Source organism: Ranitomeya variabilis, chromosome 5 (assembly GCF_051348905.1).
Source record: "Ranitomeya variabilis isolate aRanVar5 chromosome 5, aRanVar5.hap1, whole genome shotgun sequence".
Lineage (NCBI taxonomy): Eukaryota > Metazoa > Chordata > Amphibia > Anura > Dendrobatidae > Ranitomeya > Ranitomeya variabilis.
In genome coordinates, this window is record NC_135236.1 from 258066801 (window position 1) to 258088216 (window position 21416).

Genomic DNA, 21416 nt, shown 5'->3' on the forward strand with positions numbered 1-21416 from the left:
CCGTTCATTATGGCCCCATAGATGCTCCACATAAAGCTGTGCCATATATATTGCTCTGCACAGTTCATTATGGCCCCATAGATGCTCCATAGAAAGCTGTGCCATATACAATGCTCTGCACCTTTGATTATGGCCCCATAGATAGCTGTGCCGTATACAATGCTCTGCACCTTTGATTATGGCCCCATAGATAGCTGTGCCATATATAATGCTCTGCACCTTTGACCTTTGATTATGGCCCCATAGATGCTCCACATAAAGCTGTGCCTTATATATAGTGCTCTGCACCGTTGCCCCATAGATACTCCACATAAAGCTGTGCCATATATATAATGCTCTGCACCGTTGCCCCATAGATGCTCCACATAAAGCTGTGCCTTATATATAGTGCTCTGCACCGTTGCCCCATAGATGCTCCACATAAAGCTGTGCCTTATATATAGTGCTCTGCACCGTTGCCCCATAGATGCTCCACATAAAGCTGTGCCTTATATATAGTGCTCTGCACCGTTGCCCCATAGATGCTCCACATAAAGCTGTGCCATATATATAATGCTCTGCACTGTTGCCCCATAGATGCTCCACATAAAGCTGTGCCATTGCTGCTGCTGCAATAAAAAAAAACAAACACATACTCGCCTCTCTTGCTTGCAGCTCCTCAGCGTCCCGGCGTCTCTCCGCACTGACTGTTCAGGCAGAGGGCGGCGCGCACACTATATGCGTCATCGCGCCCTCTGACCTGAACAGTCAGAACAAGAGGACTGGAAGACGGAGCGGCGCCCGGCGTGTGGAACGAGGGAAGGTGAATATGTAATACTTACCTGCTCCCGGCGTCCTGCTCCTTCCCCCGGACAGCTGGTCTTCGGTGCCGCAGCCTCTTCCTCTGTCAGCGGTCACCGGCACCGCTGATTAGAGAAATGAATTATGCGGCTCCGCCCCTATGGGAGGTGGAGCAGCCTATTCATTTCTCTAATGAGCGGTCCCATGTGACCGCTGAACAGGGGAAGAGCTGCGGCACCAAAGACCGTGGGACGGGCAGGGGGAGCGCCGGGACTAGGTGAGTATGCCTCAGCGCCCTCTCCCCCTCACCCGCCGACCGTGACTCGAGTATAAGCCGAGGGGGCACTTTCAGCCAAAAAATTTGGGCTGAAAATCTCGGCTTATACTCGAGTATATACGGTAATTTTCTTTTTTATGTTTTGGCATTTTTCTACTAAAAACTATTTTTATAGAAGAAAAAATTATTTTTGCATCACTTTATTCTGAGAGCTATAGCTTTTCTTTTTTATTTTCAGCTGATGGAGCTATATGAAGGCTTTGTTTTTATTGCAGGACAAGATGACGTTTTCAGCTATATCATTTTTATTTACATTTGTGTTTTTGATCGCGTTTATTCCACTTTTTGTTCGGCGGAATATTGAAAAAGCATTTTTTCCGCTTTTTTTTTTTACAGTGTTCACTGAAGGGGGTTATCTGTGGCAGTTTTATAGATCGGGTCATTCCAGATGCAGTGATACCAAATGTGTACTTCTTAATTTTACATAAGTACTCTGATAGCTGGTATAATGCATTGCAATGCTTTATACCTGTAAATGCTGCACTTACAGAAGCCTCTTGGACCATATTCAGAGCATGGTCTAACAGGCTTTCCATAACCTAGCGACCCAGATGTCACCATGGCAATGATTAGGCCATGGCGGGGGCGCTAATAGGAGGAGAGAGGGGGCTCCCTCTCAAAGCCTTCTAAATGCTGCGACAGATATCGATCGCAGTATTTGGGGGGGGGGGGTTAAATGGCCTGCTGCAGTGAGGGCACCGCTTCTGGCAGCAAGAGGCGGGGGGTCAGCTATCATGCCTGCCCAGCTCCTGTGCCAGCGCACTAACCAGGACGTATCCATACATCCAAGGTCTGGAACCGATATATGCAAGGTCGTGAAAGGGTTAAAACATGTGTATGTGTGTGTATCTATCTATATATCTAACACACACACACGTGTGTGTGTGTATATATATATGTATATATATGTATATATATGTATATATATGTATATATATATATATATATATATATATATATATATATATATATATATATATATATATATTATACATACAGTCCAGACCAAGTGTGAAACAATTGAAATTATGTCTTATTCTAGGTTCTTCAAAGTAGCCACCTTTTGCTTTGATGACTGCTTTGCGCACTCTTGGCATTCTCTTGATGAGCTTCAAGAGGTAGTCACCGGAATGGTCTTCCAACAGTTTTGAAGGAGCTCCCAGAGATGCTTAGCACTTGTTGGCCCTTTTGCCTTCACTCTGCGGTCCAGCTCATCCCAAACCATCTCGATTGGGTTCAGGTCTGGTGACTGTGGAGGCCAGGTCATCTGGCGTAGCACCCCATCACTCTCCTTCTTGGTCAAATAGCCCTTTCATAGCCTGAAGGTGTGTTTGGGGTCATTGCCATGTTGAAAAATAAATGATGGTCCAACTAAACGCAAACCGGATTGAATAGCATGGCGCTGCAAGATGCTGTGGTAGCCATGCTGGTTCAGTATGTCTTCAATTTTGAATAAATCTCCAACAGTGTCACCAGCAAAGCACCATCACACCTCCTCCTCCATGCTTCACGGTGGGAACCAGGCATGTAGAGTCCATCCATTCACCTTTTTTGCGTCGCACAAAGGCACGGTCGTCGGAACCAAAGATCTCAAATTTGGACTCATCAGACCAAAGCACAGATTTCCACTGGTCTAATCTCCATTCCTTGTGTTCTTTAGCCCAAACAAGTCTCTTCTGCTTGTTGCCTGTCCTTAGCAGTGGTTTCCTAGCAGCTATTTTACCATGAAGGCCTGCTGCACAAAGTCTCCTCTTAACAGTTGTTGTAGAGATGTGTCTGCTGCTAGAACTCTGTGTGGCATTGACCTGTCTCTAATCTGAGCTGCTGTTAACCTGCAATTTCTGATGCTGGTGACTCGGATAAACTTATCCTCAGAAGCAGAGGTGACTCTTGGTCTTCCTTTCCTGGGCTAGTCCTCATGTGAGCCAGTTTTTTTGTAGCACTTGATGGTTTTTGCCACTGCACTTGGGGACACTTTCGAAGTTTTTCCAATTTTTTCGGACTGACTGACCTTCATTTCCTAAAGTAATGACGGCCACTAGTTTTTCTTTACTTAAAAAAGCAGCTAACAGTCTATTCAATAGTACTATCAGCTGTGTATCCACCAGACTTCTGCACAACACAACTGATGGTCCCGACCCCACTTATAAGGCAAGAAATCCCACTTATTATACCTGACAGGGCACACCTGTGAAGTGAAAACTATTCCCGGCGACTACCTCTTGAAGCTCATCAAGAAAATGCCAAGAGTGTGCCAAGAAGTCATCAAAGCAAAAGGTGGCTACTTTGAAGAACCTAGAATATAAGACATAATTTCAGTTGTTTCACACTTTTTTTGTATATAATTCCACATGTGTTAATTCATAGTTTTGATGACTTCAGTGTGAATGTACAATTTTCAGTCATGAAAATACAGAAAAATCTTTAAATGAGGTGTGTCCAAACTTTTGGTCTGTACTGTAGAGAATATATATATATATATATATATATATATATATATATATATATATATATATATATATATATATATATATATATATATATATATACACATACATACATACATACATACATACACACACATATATATATATATATATATATATATATATATATACATACATACATATACAGACAGACATGGGTTGGACAAAATAATGGAAACACCTGGAAACATCAACAAAAGTTAGTTTAGTAAGGTGTAGGTCCACCATTTGCGGCAATTGCAGCCTCAATTCTCTGAGGTATGGATTCATACAAGGTGTGAATTGTTTCCAAAGGAATTTTATCCCATTCTGCAGTTAAAACACCTTCCAGTTCTTTGAGCAACGTGGTCGGCGGAAATCGACGTCTAACTTGAATCTCTAAAATTGACCATAAATGCTCAATAATGTTGAGGTTTGGGGATTGTGGGGGCCAGATGAGATGCTCAACTTCATTAGAATGTTCCTCGAGCCATGCTTTAACGATTCTAGCTGTATGAATTGGTGCATTATCATCCTGAAAGATGGCGTTCCCCTCCGGGAACAGTGCTTGAATCAATGGATGCATTTGGTCGCCCAAAATGCCTAAACAATCTCGGCTGTTTATTCTTCCATGAAGGGATATCATTGGCCTGGCGGATCTCCACAAAATAGCACCCCAGATTATCACAGAACCTCCGCCATGTTTTACGGTTAGGAGAAGGCAGTCTGGATGGAATGCTTCTTTCGGCTGTCTCCAAACGTACACTCGGCCGGAGGTCGGAAATAGGGTAAACGATGATTCATCTGAGAATATCACATGTTTCCACTGCTCGAGGGACCAATTCTGGAGGTTTCTACACCACTCAACGCTTGGAAACATTTGTCATTGTGAGCAGCGGTTTTCTAATTGCAGCTCTTCCGTTGAATCCAGATTTGTGCAGCTCCCGACGAACAGTTTTTGTGGAAACTGGGTTCTGTAGGTGTTCATCGAGCTACGCAGTGATTTTCAGAGCCGTGGTCTTGCGATCCTCTCTCACAATTCGCTTTAGAGTCCGACGGTCTCTCTCAGTCAACTTTGACTTTCGGCTGGACCTGTGCTTTGCTGCGGACATTTTTCCTTCTCTTTCAAACGCAGTCATTACTTTGGAGACAGTTCCTCTTGACACGCCAAGCATTCAGCCACTTTCTGTTACACTAGCGCCTGCCATACGAGCCCCAACAATTTGGCCTCTTTTGACAATCCGAGAGGTCTGCCATTGGTATCAGGTTCTCATCAATGTTCTTATAATTATGCAAAACAAACAGTTAATTTACATACACATATCACATAACACAAATAATCAACTACAAAACATTACCATATGTCACGGTATATAAATATTTATTAGTCTACGGGGCACTTCCGTCTGTTTGTTTCACTTATTCATTCTCGTCTGGACTATTGTAACTCTCTACTAATCTGCCTCCCTCTTACCAAACTCTCCCCGCTCCAATCTGTCCTGAATGCTGCAGCCAGGATCACATTCCTCACCAACCGTTACACCGTTGCGTCTACCTTGTGCCAGTCATTACACTGGCTACCCATCCACTCCCAATATCCAGTACAAAACTACTACCCTCATCCACAAAGCACTCTATGGCTTAGCACCACCCTACATCTCCTCTCTGGTCTCAGTCTACCACCCTACCCGTGCCCTCCGCTCCGCTAATGACCTCAGGTTAGCATCCTCAATAATCAGAACCTCCCACTCCCGTCTCCAAGACTTTACACGTGCTGCGCCGATTCTTTGGAATGCACTGCCTAGGTTAATACGATTAATCCCCAATCCCCACAGTTTTAAGCGTGCCCTAAAAACGCATTTGTTCAGACTGGCCTACCGCCTCAACGCACTAACCTAACTATCCCTGTGTGGCCCATTAAAAAAAACCAAAAAAACAAAACATAATCAGGTTCCTTGCATCATGTTCTCATACACTTTATGCAGTTAATAGCCCTCTGTGTCTTTACTGTTACATACTTAGGCAGTTAACTGGTTCATGCAGCTTTACATGAACACCTGAGCCTTACACTATGGCTGGTCTGAATAACTAAAGCAATTGTTACCATCCACCTCTCGTGTCTCCCCTTTTCCTCATAGTTTGTAAGCTTGCGAGCAGGTCCCTCACTCCTCTTGGTATCTATTTTGAACGGTGATTTCTGTTATGCTGTAATGTCTATTGTCTGTACAAGTCCCCTCTATAATTTGTAAAGTGCTGCGGAATATGTTGGCGCTATATAAATAAAATTAATATTATTATTATTTGTCTGTCACGGAAGTCCCAAGTCGCTGATTGGTCGCGGCCAGGCGACCAATCAGCGACGGGCACAGTCCGGCCAGGAAATGGCCGCTCCCTGTTCCCCTGCAGTGAGTGCCCCCTCCATACTCTCATAACGCGGTGTAACGCAGTCTGTTAACGCTACTATTAACACTGTGTGACAAACTTTTGCCTATGCAGAATCAATAGTAAAAAGATATAATGTTAAAAATAATAAGAAAAAAATTTAAAAAATGGTGCTATTCTCACCTTCCGCCGTCCACCGATGCGCGCGAGCGGCGAGGCTGCCGCCAGCTTACGTTCCCAGAGATGCATTGCGAAATTACCCAGATGACTTGGCGGTCCCGCAATATACTGTATGTATGTATGTATGTGTATATGTATATATGTGTGTGTGTATATGTATATATATATATACGTACATATATATATATATACGTACATATATATATATACGTACATATATACATATATACGTACATATATACATATACATATATACATATACATATATACATAACATATATATATATATATATATATATATATATATATATATATATATATATATATATATATATATATATATATATATATATATATATATATATATATATATATATATATATATATATATATATATATATATATATTTCAAAAAAGCAGGCAGCACTCAAGGCTTGAGAGGCTCATTCAGAGCCGAAACGTCGCATAGACATGTGGGTCTAAATAAATCCTGCATATTACTCATAAGAAAATGGAGTGCTGCTGTTTTTGAAGTGTATGGACTGGAGACAACCGATGGACGGGCTGTCTGGAGGCTTTGCACCCGAAGATAAGTAAAGGATTTGTGCTGTTCCAATTTTTGCTAATATATATATTTTATTTTCTTTTAAAAAAATTCTTAACACGCATAAGTTTTCACACCATGTTTTCCTAACTTTTGAAAGTTTTGTGTTTTTTGTTTTTTTTTACCAAAAAAGATACGTTGCAACAGGATGTATTTTAAAGCAAGTATATCCATTTTTAACACTTATATTGCATCTGTTTTTTAAGCAATCTGTTGTTTGTTTTTTGTTTTCAAATAATGTAGAAACTGTCAGGATATTGTGACTGACTTAAAAAAAAACAAAAAAAAAACCAAATTCTGACATGGCAAAACGTCTGTATTACAATAGCATAGGTTGCAAGGTTTAAAAAAAAATAAAATCTCCGAATGTTTTTTTTTTTTTTCCTCAGGATACAAAAAAAACAATGTGCACAAACAAATGTACTCATTTGAAAGTATGTTTTTACCACTATACTGCTAAGTAAATACAAATGTAGCATTTCAAATACATTTTTTTCCAGTAGGAACTGATACTTCAAATAACCACAAAAATGGGGTGTGAAACAGTCGTAATATGTTAAATGACATCACAAACATCAATGTCTTGTATGATACAGTATGTGCATTTGTATATCCATTTCAAGCTTTGTAGGTTTCTGTTTGCCTGATTATTATGATTATTTTTTTTTTTAGATCTTCATGGAGTTGAACAGACAACAAATTATCCTTCTAAAGAGCTGACATTGCTATGAAGTTGTATCTTCAGGCGCGACCTTCAGACTTCAATATTCCTGTGTGTTTTTTTTTTGTTTTTTTTTTTCATGTGACTGAGGGTACAAAACTACTTTTTTAAAGCATGCCTTATGTAGCCTCCATGGAGACTAAAAACTGATTGGGTATTAAGGAGCTTCGAAAATAGAATGCATATGCAGCTTTGTGTGCTGTGGCTTTTTTTTTTTTTTAAATCACTTACAATATTATATATATATAAATATAGGTTATGTATGCCTTCCAAAGGGAGAGTAGAGGTCTGGAAAGCAGACTTCTTTTTTTCCCGTTTTTGTATATTTGGCATGTATTTTAAATTATCTTTAATTGAGCAGGATGCATCTATTGTAATCAAGGTATCATTTTATTTTTTAAAGCTGATTGTTGGATGTCTTGTGAATTTTATAGCATCATTTTCATGACCTTGAACGTTCTACTAGCAAAATGAAAAATGTCCTCAATATGGAATAAGAAATGGCACAGCTGTTGCTTGAAGATGTAGGGCTGTTTCCTGGAGCTTTGTCACAATTCTTGATTTTTTTTTTTTATTTTTTTTTTTTTATATATAAACCTCTATGTCCATTGTGTCCTGTACTGGAATATCATTCTTTCCCTCACCAAATATCCAGTACTATGTAATGAAGGAGGCTTAAAAAGGAATGTTCTTCAAGGGCATGTTTTTTGCTGTGTAGTTACCAAGTATCGCTGTGGCTTTTTCTTTGAGAAGTTGTAAGGGCTGTCCAGGCTTGGGTATTGATGACCTATCTAATGGATAGTTCATCAATAGCAGATCATTGGTGGGGGTTCTGGTGGCGGAGCAAGTAACAGCTGATTGATGTGCATGCTGGCTGTTATACTCCCATGGATGTGCTATTCATGACCTATCCTGTAGATTTGTCATCATTTTCTATGGCCTGGATAACACCTTTAAATATCTAATGCATGTGTGATAAACTATTCACACAAGTCCATTAGTTAAAATGTAACTAGGGGACAAACTAAAAATATTTAAAATACCAGGATATTATTAAGAGACTATTATAAATATATATATATATATATTAGGTGGGATGCTTTATAAGTGAATATTGGTTCGATCATGTATATTCTTAAATCCTTTTGCACTGTTATGTCAAAATGTACATTCATGCAGGCAAACTTTTTATAAGTTATATATATTTCTTTGAGGTTTGTTTTAATGTAATTTTGGTTAAGAGATTTTACATTTGTTTAAAGCATGGTTCTATTCTATGCAACTAGATGTAAATGTGTCAGTATATCAAACATGTAATATCTTTTACTGGGTGAAGGGGTGGGGGAATGTTCTAGTTGCATGAGCCCATGGATTGTGCAATTGAAGTGTAATAATGTGTGTGGCAAATACACTTATTGATAAAAATATAAACAAACTAAAACAGGAACATATTCTGGTGTAAGCGTATTTTTCTCCTAAAAAATTAATTTTTTATGAGTTTGTTTAACTCTTTCTCCACAGCTTCAACAAATCCTGGAAAGTTCTGGTCTAAGAGACATACTTTGAGAAAGGAACTGAGATCCTCATTTAAAGGAGGGCACAGATTGATTGTATTTGCTTGTTTGCTTACCACCATACCCTGTAAATGCAAAGAATGTGAATTACTTTGGTACAGTGTTCAATTGGAAGCCACCTTCCTAAGCCTAAAATAAAATCAATTTCTCATAAAAGATGAAAAACATCAGCACATATATGAAGCTTGCTGTCCATAATTTAATTTGAGACTACTGATGTAGTTTTTATAAACTAACCATAGCTCACAGAAAAAGTACTGAATAGTTTTAAAAGCAAAGAAAATGTACTTTCACTTAAAACCTATTAAAATATACCTGTGATATATTCCTCATCATATCAAGAAGCCAACAATAACCTCACAACTATAAGACCAATATTTTATAAGATACAGGAAAGTCTGGCCCTAAAGCTATTGAGGGTCCGACATTGTAACGAGCTGTCTAAACACATACAGGTGCTTCTCACAAAATTAAAATATCATCAAAAAGTTTTTCAGTTCTTCAATACAAAAAGTGAAACTCGGATAGTCATTACAGAGTGATCTATTTCAAGTGTTTTATTTCTGTTAATGTTGATGATTATGGCAAATGAAAAACTAATGAAACGAATGAAAACCCAAAAGTCATTATCTCAGAAAATCAAAATACTTTATAACACCAGCTTGAAAAATGATTGTAAAATGCAGTAAATGCACTCAATACTTGGTCGGGGCTCCTTTTGTATCAATTACTGCATCAAAGCGGCGTGGCATGGAGGCAATCAGCTTGTGGCACTACTGAGGTATTGTGGAAGCCCAGGTTGCTTTGATAGAACCCTTCAGCTCGTCTGCATTGTTGGATCTGGGGTCTCTCATCTTCCTCTTGACAATACCTCATAGATTCTGCATGGGGTTAAGGTCAGGCAAGTTTGCTGACCAATCAAGCACAGTGATACTGTTGTTCTTAAACTAGGTATTGGTACTTTTGGCAGTGTGGATAGGTGCCAAGTCCTGCTGGAGAATGAAATTTCCATCTCTAAAAAGCTTGTCAGCAGAGGGAAGCATGAAGTGCTCTAAAATTTCCTGATTGACGGCTGTGCTGACTTTGGTCTTGATAAAGCACAGTTGACCTACACCAACAGATGACATGGCTCCCCAAACCATCACTGATTGTGGAAACTTCACACTAGACCTCAAGCAACTTGGATTGTGTGCCTCCCCACTCTTCCTCCAGACTCTAGGACCTCGATTTCCAAATGCAATGCAAAATTTAGTTTAATCTGAAAACAACACCTTGGACCACTGGGCAACAGTCCAGTTCTTTTTCTCCTTAGGTCGGGTAAGACGCTTCTGGCGTTGTCGATTGGTCATGAGTGGCTTGACACAAGGAATGCGACACTTGTTGCCCATGTCCTTGATATGTCTGTGGTGAGGCAATGACTCCAGCAGCAGTCCACTCCTTGTGAATCTCCCCAAAATTTTTGAATGGTCTTTTCTTAGCAATATTTTCAAGGCTAAGGTTATCCATTGTTGTTTGTGCACCTTTTCCCCTTTGCCTCATTGGGGGACACAGACCGTGGGTGTATGCTGCTGCCACTAGGAGGCTGACACTAAGTGATACAAAGAAAGTTAGCTCCTCCTCTGCAGTATACACCCTCCTGCTGGCTCTCAGCTAACCAGTTCTTGCTTAGTGTCCGTAGGAGGCACACGACCGGGTCTGCTAGTCAGACCCAAAACTCTTTATTTTATTTTTATCTTTTACATTTTTTTGATTTTTACCTTCTTCAACAGACGAAGGGGCGACGGATCCTTTCAAGGCTCTGATCTCCCCGAACCATCAACAGGCGAGCACGGAGAGTGTCGCCTCTCTGTATCCTCTCCTGCGACGTGCCACGCCTGAGCTGATTCTTAGGGGCAACGGGTCCCTTCAAGGGCACCGATCTCCCCACACCCTGAACAGACGAGCACATGGGAGTGTCGCCTCCATGTACCCTCTGCCCCAGCCAGGCCTAATGCCGGACATTCAGCCCTGTTCCCTTTGGATGTACAGAGGCCTATCTCATGGCGTCCGAGCAGCCCCCACTGCACCATCACTGTTGAAAGCGGATGGTACAAGGAGGCGGATGGTACCTCTCCACCTCCCTGCTAAAAGGACAATGGATTGAGGTTTTCTCTTTATCCCCTGCACCGTCCAAACAGCAGCGACAGCAGAGGATATCTTCTAACTTCCCTGACCTGCTGAACAGAGCTGCATACTCTGCCTTGTGGCAGATTCCTAGGTAAGTGCCGGGACTCTAGTGGCTGGAGGGCTCTGCGCAACCGGCGGTTTTTCCCCCTTTCCTTTTTTGCAGCGACGGGTTGTTTTTTCCCCGCTCGGCGCCGGCACCGAAAATTTAGCCCCCGGCTTCGGGTTCATGTAGGCCGGAACCTCCGCCCATGGGTAGGCCGCATGTTACGGCTCCGCCCCCCCATTCAGGCGCTTCTCGTTCAGGACAAAAACACAGCATGTGGCGGCCATACTCATCCTCCTGCCGCTTCCGGACATGAGCTGTGTACATCCGGAAGCTTCTGCTGCATCGGTCCCGGCGGTATTCAGTCCTGGAGACAGCGACTAATCCAACGCTGATGGGGGACTCAGAATCCGGGTAAGGAAAATGCCGCTCCATCCCTCCCCCCGCATTCCTTTCCACACACACCACCTTCGGCAGCATACAGAGGGGGATAATGGATTGGAAAACTGTCCAGTATTCCCTGGTCCTTATTACCCCTCTATTACTATGCTAGGGGTTCTGTTATATGCATGCTGTTATTCACATATGCTATATTATCAGGAGGTAGCTGCGAGTGAGTTTACTGGTTACCATAATTTCCAGGTCACCACCTGACAGCACCATGGAGGACGTCCTTCTCATCCGCAGTGGGACAGGAAACCACGAGAGTTCAAAAGGACCCTCCCCCTTCCACCCTTCAGTGTTTTTTCCTGTCCCACTGTGGATGGGAACAACGAGAGATTCGCCTGTCCCTACAGAGAATGTGGATCGGGGGGGCTCGGCCTCTTCCTTCCCGCTGTGTATACTGTCAGCTGACACCCAAGTGATCGGGTCCCTCAGCTTGTGCCAGTGCAGCGCTGCTCCTGGTAAAGGAGGTCGCTTCCCCCTGGCGGGGGCTCTCGACCTCGGAGGATGTCCCACAGATGTACCTGCTTGTCGCTCCTGCAAGGCACATCCTTAGCATGCGATTCCAAAGCCGGGTGGTACGCTGACTCCTTGGGACGCTGGCCGGGCGCCGAAAAACATGGCGGCCAGTAACTTCCGGTTCACCGCGCCGTGCATCACTTCCGGGTCACGGCCGGGAACAATGGCGGCATCCTCTTTGCTCCTGGTGAGGAGTGGGGACTAAAAGTATATAAGGTAGGTAGCGCAGCAGCGGCGGCGGCTTCTGCTATGGAGGATCCAAATCCTATGGCTGCGGCGAGCGCAGAGGGGCCGGGGTCCCAGGCACATGTGAGTTCACCTCGTGGTGAGATTTATTCGGCCCCTGTAGAATATCCATTTAGCGATATTCTTATTTATTTTAGGGACATTCTTCATCTGGAGAGAAGAGAAGGAATAGGAAATGTCCTTTATGTGCCTCGAAGCTTGGCGTCTCCTGGCAGAAACCTCTCTGTGAGCCCTGCACTGCCCGTATTGTGGGGGAGGAGCAGGCCTCCCTAATAACAAGCATGAGAACTATGGTTAGGGAAGAAGTGCAGGCTTCAATATCTAACCTTTCCACTCCCCTGTCGACCCAGTCTGATTACCAGGATCTTCCCAGGTCCAGGAAGAGACAGAGAGAGTCTGACCTGTCATCTGAAGACAGTCCCTTAGACTCTGAGATGGAGGAAGAGGAAGTGTGCAGAGACCCTCCTCATAGGGGAAAGAAATACTTGTTCTCTTCTAACGATATAGAAGAACTACTGGGAGCTGTGAGACAAACTATGCAGGTCGAGGAGCCTTCAACCTCTAAATCTGTCCAGGATGAGATGTTCGGGGGCTTACGTTCACAAACGTCAAAGGTCTTCCCGGTTAATGCCCACATTCGGTGAGTCCGAGCCGGCTAGTCTCTAACCTTGTCTCAGTTAGCAGCTATTAACCTCTTCATCACCTCTTCCCGCAGTTCAATGATTTTAGAAGAGTGGGAAGAGGCAAAGAAGAGGATCTCCATTCCAAAAGACTTTAGGCTACGTCTTCCTTTTGACCATGAGGAGGTCAAGGATTGGGAAGATATACCGAAAATTGACATCCCACTAGCAAAAGTATCAAAAAGAACTGCCATACCATTTGAGGACTCCTCAAACTTGAAGGAGCCTATGGACAGGAAGGCAGATGGTCTCCTTAAAAGAGCGTGGGAGAGTTCGGCCGCAGTGATCCGCACAAATATCGCGGCAACATCTGTGGCGAGAGCAATGCATCTATGGGTCGACGACTTGAAAGACCAATTGTCAGCAAAGGCCTCGAGGGAATCTATTATTAAAGCTATCCCTTTGCTAAAACTTGCAACAGGGTTTCTTGCAGATGCCACGGCGGAATCTGTGAGATTCACAGCCAGAGGCCAATCATTATCAAATGCTGCCCAGAGGGCTATATGGCTAAAAAGTTGGTCGGGGGATGTCCATTCAAAGAACAAATTATGTTCCATTCCCTTTTCGGGGGGCAGGGTCTTTGGTCCCATATTAGATGATATACTGGAAAAAGCTTCTGATGAAAAGAAGGGGTTTCCAGAAGAGAAGAGAAAATTCCAGCCCTTTCGTAGACCCTATTACAGTCAAAGATCAGACTATAGGGTTAAGGGTAAACAGGGGAGATGGAGCTACCAGAAAGGGGGAGAGAATAGGAACCGAAATAGAGATCCTGGTCCCTCGAACCCTAGGTCAGAGTTCCGGAGAAAATGACGCCACCAGGATAGGGGGGCGGTTGCTAAACTACCTAGAGGACCACAAGCCCATGGGTCCTTCGGGTTATATCTCAGGGGTACAGGATAGAATTCAACTCCCTTCCCCGAGAAAGATATTTTGTATCCAACGCCCGTCTGTCTTCAGTCTCTCCAATGTGGTCGGATGTACAGGATCTCCTCCGGATGGGGGCGATATCTCCTGTGCCTCCTCACCAAATAGGAACAGGTCACTACTCGGGTCTCTTTTCTATAAAAAAAACCCTCAGGAGAATCCCGGACCATTATAAATCTCAGGCGTCTAAACAGATGGCTAAAATACAAGAGGTTCAAGATGGAGTCCATCCGCTCCACAATTCCCCTTCTAGGAAAAGACGTGGTAATGTGCACTTTAGACTTAAAGAGTGCATATTACCACGTGCCAATATTTCCACATCATCAGAGATACCTGAGATTCGCAGTAGAGAAGGAAGGAGAAGTATTCCATTATCAGTTTCGTTGCCTTCCATTTGGATTGGCGTCGGCTCCAAGAGTTTTCACAAAACTCATCATAGAGATCGTGTCTTACCTCAGGAAACGAGATATCACAATAATACCATATCTCGACGATTTCCTGTTGGTAGCAGACTCTGTAGGGCAACTCAAGGTCGATTCTCAGTTGGTGATCTCCACACTGCAGAAGTTAGGATGGGTGTTGAACTGGGAAAAGTCACACCTAACTCCAAGATCAAGAAGGCAGTTCCTAGGGGTAGTACTGGATTCGAAGATCAGAAAATCATTCCTTCCGGACAAAAGACAGTCCGATCTGATAAAGGTTCGACAGTTTGCAAAAGATCGAGTGACAATAAGAGATGCAATGAAGATCTTGGGCATCATGACAGCCTGTATCCCATGTGTCAGCTGGAGTCAATTCCACTCCCGTCAGTTGCAAAAGGCGGTTCTGTCATCATGGGACAGAAGACAGTCTTCGTTGGACAAGGTGTTTCTTCTGTCTCACCGGGTCAGACAATCCCTACGATGGTGGACGGTGTCAGAAAACCTCCGGATGGGTGTCCCTTGGATCCAGACCCCGGCAGTCACGGTAACAACGGACGCAAGTCAGCAGGGCTGGGGTGGCCAGGTTCTCGGAAGATTCTTCCAGGGACAATGGAATCTGGAAGACGGCAGCAATTCCTCAAACCACAGAGAGCTGCATGCGGTTTGGAAGGTGTTGAGTTCAGCCCGGTTCTTGCTAAAAAACAAACACCTGAAGATCTTTTCGGACAACATGACGATGGTGGCCTTTCTTCGTCATCAGGGAGGGCCAAGGCATCCGAAGCTGCAACATCTGGCCGATCGAATTTTCACCTGGGCAGAAAGATCGGTACTTTTGGTTTCAGCGGTTCACTTAGAAGGCTCAAGAAACCAGATTGCGGACTTCCTGAGCAGAGAGAGACTGTCACCCACAGAGTGGGAATTAAACAGCAAGGTCTTCGATACCCTGTGTCGACGCTGGGGAACTCCGAGAGTGGATCTCTTTGCGACCAGAAGGAATGCAAAAGTAACAGCGTTCTATTCTCTGAACCCTCAGGAGAACCCGACAGGGGTGGATGCCCTCTCTGTCATGGAGCAAAGGTCTGCTATATGCCTTTCCCCCTCTAGCTTTAGTGCCGAGGGTCCTCAGGAAAATATTCGAAGACAGAGCTCGAGTGATCTTGGTGGTTCCCTTCTGGCCCGGAAGAAGCTGGTTCCCTCTCCTAAGGAAACTAGCAGTAGACGATCCTTACCATCTCCCGGAGTTAAAGGACTTACTTTCTCAAGGTCCGGTTCTTCGTCAGAACCCGGGGAATCTACAGTTAGCTGCATGGATCCTGAGCGGCAGATCCTAAGAACAAGAGGCCTATCAGAGGAAGTAATTTCCATCCTACTAGCAAGTAGAAAACCAGTGACCTCAACAATTTACCTTAAAATTTGGAAAAAATTCTGCAGCTTTTGTGGAGATGCAACAATCGATGTTGATTGCCCTAACATACCTAAAATTCTGGATTTTTTTACAGCAGGGATTTAGGAAAGGGCTTAAACCAAGTACTTTAAGAGTCCAGATATCAGCCCTCAGTGTATTCTATGATACTTCCCTGGCCGCTCATCCTTGGATCGCTCGGTTTTCCAAGGCGGTTACAAGGCTAAGACCCCCAATCAGAAACACTGTCCCTCCTTGGGACCTTAACTTAGTCCTTAATGAGTTATGTAGGGAGCCCTTTGATATTAAGAAAGATATTAATATTGCTAATCTTTCCCTTAAAACAGTTTTTTTGGTAGCCGTTACATCGGCCAAAAGATTAGGGGAGCTCCAAGCCCTGTCCATCCAGAATCCTTATCTTCAGGTATTCGACGATAGGCTGGTTTTAAGACTTGACCCAGGGTTCCTTCCCAAGGTTGCCTCAGTTTCCAATATAAACCAGGAGGTGGTACTTCCATCTTTTTGCCAGTTTCCTAGGAACCAGAAAGAGTCCTTTTTCCATAACCTGGACGTCAGGGAAACAGTACTTAAATATCTAGATATGACTAGGGCCTGGAGGCAGGATAATAATCTCTTCGTCCTTTACGGGGGTCCTAATAAAGGGAAGAAAGCCTCAAAATCCACCATAGCCAGATGGATTCGATCCACTATTAGCGTAGCCTATCAGGCGCAGGGAAAGAACCCCCCAGAGGTCCTGAAAGCTCACTCGTCTAGGGCTATGTCCGCTTCCTGGGCAGAAAAAGGGGGGGCTTCAATCGATCAAATTTGCAGAGCAGCATCTTGGTCTAATATTAGCACCTTTTCAAAACACTACAAATTAGATGTAGTTTCTTCTCAATTAGCGTTTGGCAGGAAAGTGCTTCAAGCGGTAGTCCCACCCTAGAACAAGGAAGTTTCCTTTGGTACTTCTCCATGGTGCTGTCAGGTGGTGACCTGGAAAACGGTAATTAGTCTTACCGATAATTGTATTTCCAGGAATCCATCCTGACAGCACGGATAGTTCCCTCCCTAATATCTGTTTTACTTATGTGAAGTAACCTTTGTACTAATCTTATGTTCAAAATAAAATTGTTCTGTTTGCATCCATCCAGACGTGTTACTTTGAAAAATCACTGAAGGGTGGAAGGGGGAGGGTCCTTTTGAACTCTCGTGGTTTCCTGTCCCACTGCGGATGAGAAGGACGTCCTCCATGGTGCTGTCAGGATGGATTCCTGGAAATACAATTATCGGTAAGACTAATTACCGTTTTGTTGACAGGCCCTTTCCCCATGTACGAAGGGACATGGGTGGGGGTTAGGTTACCTCTTTGCTAAAGTACTGTCTCAATAGCTCTAACACACTTGGGAATGCGGCGTTTCAGTTGTAATGATGATTTACTTGAACTGCGCATAGTACGCTTATTTGATTCTTGGTATTGGATTAAGTCCAGGGCGTGCGCAATAACACAATGTATTACGCTGGCAAATATTATCTTTTGAGGGGCTTTTCCCCATGTAGGAGGTGACTTAGGCAAGCGTGAAGGTATCTTCTTGCTAAACTTTTGCTTTAACAGCTTTGATATGCGTACTAGAGCGCCGCCCTCGTCGCCATGGTGATCGACTCGAATCGCGCATGCGCATTACATGTTTATTCGATTTCCAGTATTAGGTTCCGGCGTCTGCGCAGTGTGTACTAGAGCACGCCGGACAGATGCACCTGTTTGGTTTTGCCGCCATTTGCACACCTGGTATGTATCTAGGAATATATACTAATATATATAAATAGGAGATTTACACCATCACAACACTGCTGACCTTGAGGAAGACGCTAGATGCGTCGATACGCGTGGGTCTTAGAACTCACACAGTCTGCCAAGCTCACTATGCATGGGTGACCCATTTGAGAACCTTAGGGTAAGACACTGGAACCTTTGGTGCAAATATCTGGAGATTTATTATATTGTAGTACCCGACTATTTTATGTCCCAGATTTATTTCGCTTTTTCTGCAGCTTTGGTATAAATTCCTGGAGGTTTATTAGTCTACAGCACTTGATTGTGTTATTACCTTGATTTATTTTGCTTTTTACCGTAGAATAGGTGTTAATATGGGATTAATAGTTATGCTGTTCCTTGTATTTCATTCCAACAAGGTTTCTTATGTCCAAATGGGATAACAGCATGCATATACTTCTTTTGAGCTTGCCTTATTTGCTATATAATTGACTGTTAAGGGTTCTCTTTTTGAGTATTTTACTCAGGCATTTTTGACCCGGATCCTCTACCCGGTTTGTGGGGTTTTTTAAATGTTTTTAAAATGATGTTTGTGTGGTGTTCTCAATAAAAATTGTTATATTTTGTATCAGAACTATTGGTGTGGTGATCCCATTTTGTGATGCATGTACCTTCTTTCTTTTGTTTTGTCCGTTCACATTGATGCATCAGGTGATCCCCTTACTCACTTTAAAGTGGATGGTGCCCACTCAAATATTTTGTTTTCGTATTCCCTGGTCCTAACGCTGGCCTTGAAGGCACACGACCAGCATAAATGCTATGTTCAGTATTCCCTGGTCCTAAACCTAGTCTTAAAGGCACACGACCAGCATAAACGCTATGCCCAGCATTCCCTGGTCCTAAAGCTAGTCTTAAAGGCTCTCGACCAGCAATCCCTGGTCTTATAGGTATGACCAGCATTCCCTGGTCTTAAATGTACATGACCAGCATTCCCTGGTCTTAAAGGTACATGACCAGCACTCCCTGGTCTTGAAGGTACATGACCAGCATTCCCTGGTCTTTAAGGCTACTTTCACACTAGCGTCGTACGACGCACGAAAAAATGCACCTTGCAAAGTTGCCCTCAGGATGCGTTTTTTCTCCATAGGCTTGCATTAGCGCCGCATTGCGTCGTGTTTTGACGGACCATCGGCACAAAAACAGTTACATGTAACTTTTTTGTGTGTCGTGTCTGCCGTTTCCGACCGCGCATGCGCGGCCAGAACTCCGCCCCCTCCTCCCTGGACATTACAATGAGGCAGCGGATGCGTTGAAAAACTGCATCCACTGCCCCCGTTGTGCTTCTATTTCACAGTATGCGTCGGTACGACGGGCCGACGCTAGTGTGAAAGTAGCCTAAGGCATATCCAGTATTCCCTGGTCTTAAAGGTATATGTCCAGTATTCCCTGGTCTTAAATGTACATGACAAGTATACCCTGGTCTGAAAGGCACATAACCAGCCCGAAGTCGGTCACCTTTCCCAGAGTACCTAGTTCAAATGAGCGCAGGAGCCCTCCGCCGATCCCAGTTTTTTCCCGGAGTACCTAGTTCCTCTAAGTGGGCTTCGTCACTGCCGCAATCCATGGCTTCTCTGAACAAGAGATTGTATCTCTATGTGAACCCGCTGTGGTTCAGAGTGCTTGCAGGACCAATACAGATGGATCCTCTCCTACACGGGGGCCGTCAACTAGCAAGGGCCACAAGTATTCTAGAAATGTACAGGTGTCTAGAAAACGGGAGCTTCATTTCTTGATCTCCCTCACCAATGATTTGCGGAGAACTAGACTCGGCATCTGAATCAGAGGTGACCTTGGATCTGGACTCTCCAAAGCCTCAGCACAAGCTGGATTCACCTATTCAGGCCATCAACCAATCTCTGTAGATTGACAAGGGCTACGGTTCTGCTGTAGATCATGCAGGTTTTTCTCCAAACGGAGATAAATTCCTTGGTAGTGCATTTGCCATTTTCCTGGAAAGCGAGCGTCCGGATAAGCGATTCACTGGCGAGCACCATGGTAATGCTGTGGAAAACACTGGTGTTTTTACAGCATGGGAGTCCAGGGTTCCAGCCCCAGCATAAGCAATCGCAAATGGTCTTGCTCTAGACACAGAAGCCTCTTCAAGCACGGTATCCTTCTTTTCTGCAATATGCAAACACAGCGACACCAGATGCCATGCCTGGTTTAATTGTTTTTAAGGGCGATGGGTCCTCCAAAGGACACCTATCTTCTCACACATCATCAAATGAGCACATGGAGTGTCGCCTCCACGTATACTCTTCTACAGCCGGGCCTAATGCCAACCCGGTCCACCCGGGGACTTGATCTCCGTAGATGTACAGATGCCCTCCTCTTGACATCCGTCCCTCTGCATCGCCACTATTTAACTGAGGTGGACTTTTCATCTCCACCTCCCTGTTAAGAGGATGGTTGATTGAGGGTTTATCCTTTTATCTCTGCACGTTCAATGATGGCAGCAACTTGAGATGTTTTTTTTCCTCACCTGCTGGAAGCAGCCACGCACTTTGCTACCTGGCAGCTTAACTCCTGTGGTATACCTACCAGGATCCCTGCCCGATGGATCATCTTTTAAACATACCACGGACGGTCAGACAATCTGACTCGTTCAGTCTTGCGGCCTTGAGTTCAGCGCTTTACCTTTCCTTAGCCCCGCACGGGTTGCCAGAGCAATGGTCTCCTGGCCGGAGACCATAGCTACTTTGATTCACAATAACAGAAAAAATTGGAGTAGTGTCCGCAACACATAGGAGTGTCCTATGTAAATGTGCTATAGACCTCTCCACAGGGTGTTTGGTCTATGTAGCTTTTGTTACTGATGGTACCAGTGTTGGTCTGTATTTGTTTGATTCAGAACAGTTGTCTTTTTCCGGAGACAGTACAGCTGGCCAATCAAATCTCTTGAGCGGGAGACTTTGTGGTGCACGCCTCTTCGAATGCGGCTAGTTGCGCAGCGTTGTCTGCAGCAAATGCCATTCCATTCAGAAGGGCTTGATGGATCAGAGAACGGAAGCATACTCCGCATAAAAAAAACAAAAAACCCTCTGACATCACTCCCTTACAAAGTGGTCGCTTATTCGGTGAGAAGTTGGTGGTGTTCCCCACGCAGGAACAAAGGATCGCAGGCTTCCCATAGATCCAACCAACAGTGGAAGGGTTGTCAGGACAGTCTAGATCTAAGAAATCTTGGTTCCAAAAAAGAGGACCGAAAAGCAAGACCGATCCTGGACCTCTAACTTCTAACATGCTTGAAAAGGTCCTCCTTTGGATGGAGTTCCTCCACTCGACCATCACTTCAATGGGAAAAGGTGGAATTTTATGACATCTATCGACATTCGGGATGCTTACCTTCACAAGTCACGACCTTGCCCTTCGGCTTTGCTACCGCTCCCAGAGTTTTCGCCATTATAATGGCATCTGTCATGGCACTCAGGGCAGGACAGCCACGCACCCAAACTGGTCGACTTCCAGACGTTCTTGCAGGATTACGCTGAGCCCGTCTATATATCTTACGATACCCTTCCTCACCTAGGCTGGCGGATAGGCTTAGACAGTTCTTCCTCATTTCCAGCCCAGCAGATATCCTTTTTAAGGATGATTCTGGCCACCTCCAGAGGGTTGGTAATCCTCCCTTGAGACCAGGCCGTGGTCCTTCAACAGGGAAACCCCGCTCTTGGTCACTCATCCCCTCATTCCGGG

The 21416-nt window shown here is 44.1% G+C and overlaps 2 protein-coding genes across 3 annotated transcripts in view; one reads left to right on the forward strand and one right to left on the reverse strand.

The window, feature by feature from the left end:
* NPTN (neuroplastin) overlaps positions 1-8920 on the forward strand; it is a 115133-nt gene extending 106213 nt beyond the window's left edge. Inside the window, exon 9 of the mRNA XM_077264119.1 lies at positions 7421-8920. The gene's annotated coding sequence lies outside the window, so the exon portion shown is untranslated. The remainder of the gene's footprint in view (positions 1-7420) is intronic.
* Positions 7771-21416, reverse strand: part of REC114 (REC114 meiotic recombination protein) — a 425181-nt gene continuing 411535 nt past the window's right edge. The window contains exon 6 of one of the 2 annotated variants that reach the window (XM_077264121.1): positions 7771-9108. In XM_077264121.1, coding sequence (XP_077120236.1) covers positions 8953-9108 — 156 coding nt within the window. In that variant the 3' untranslated portion in view covers positions 7771-8952. The remainder of the gene's footprint in view (positions 9109-21416) is intronic. The other variant, XR_013215688.1, reaches the window with a different exon arrangement.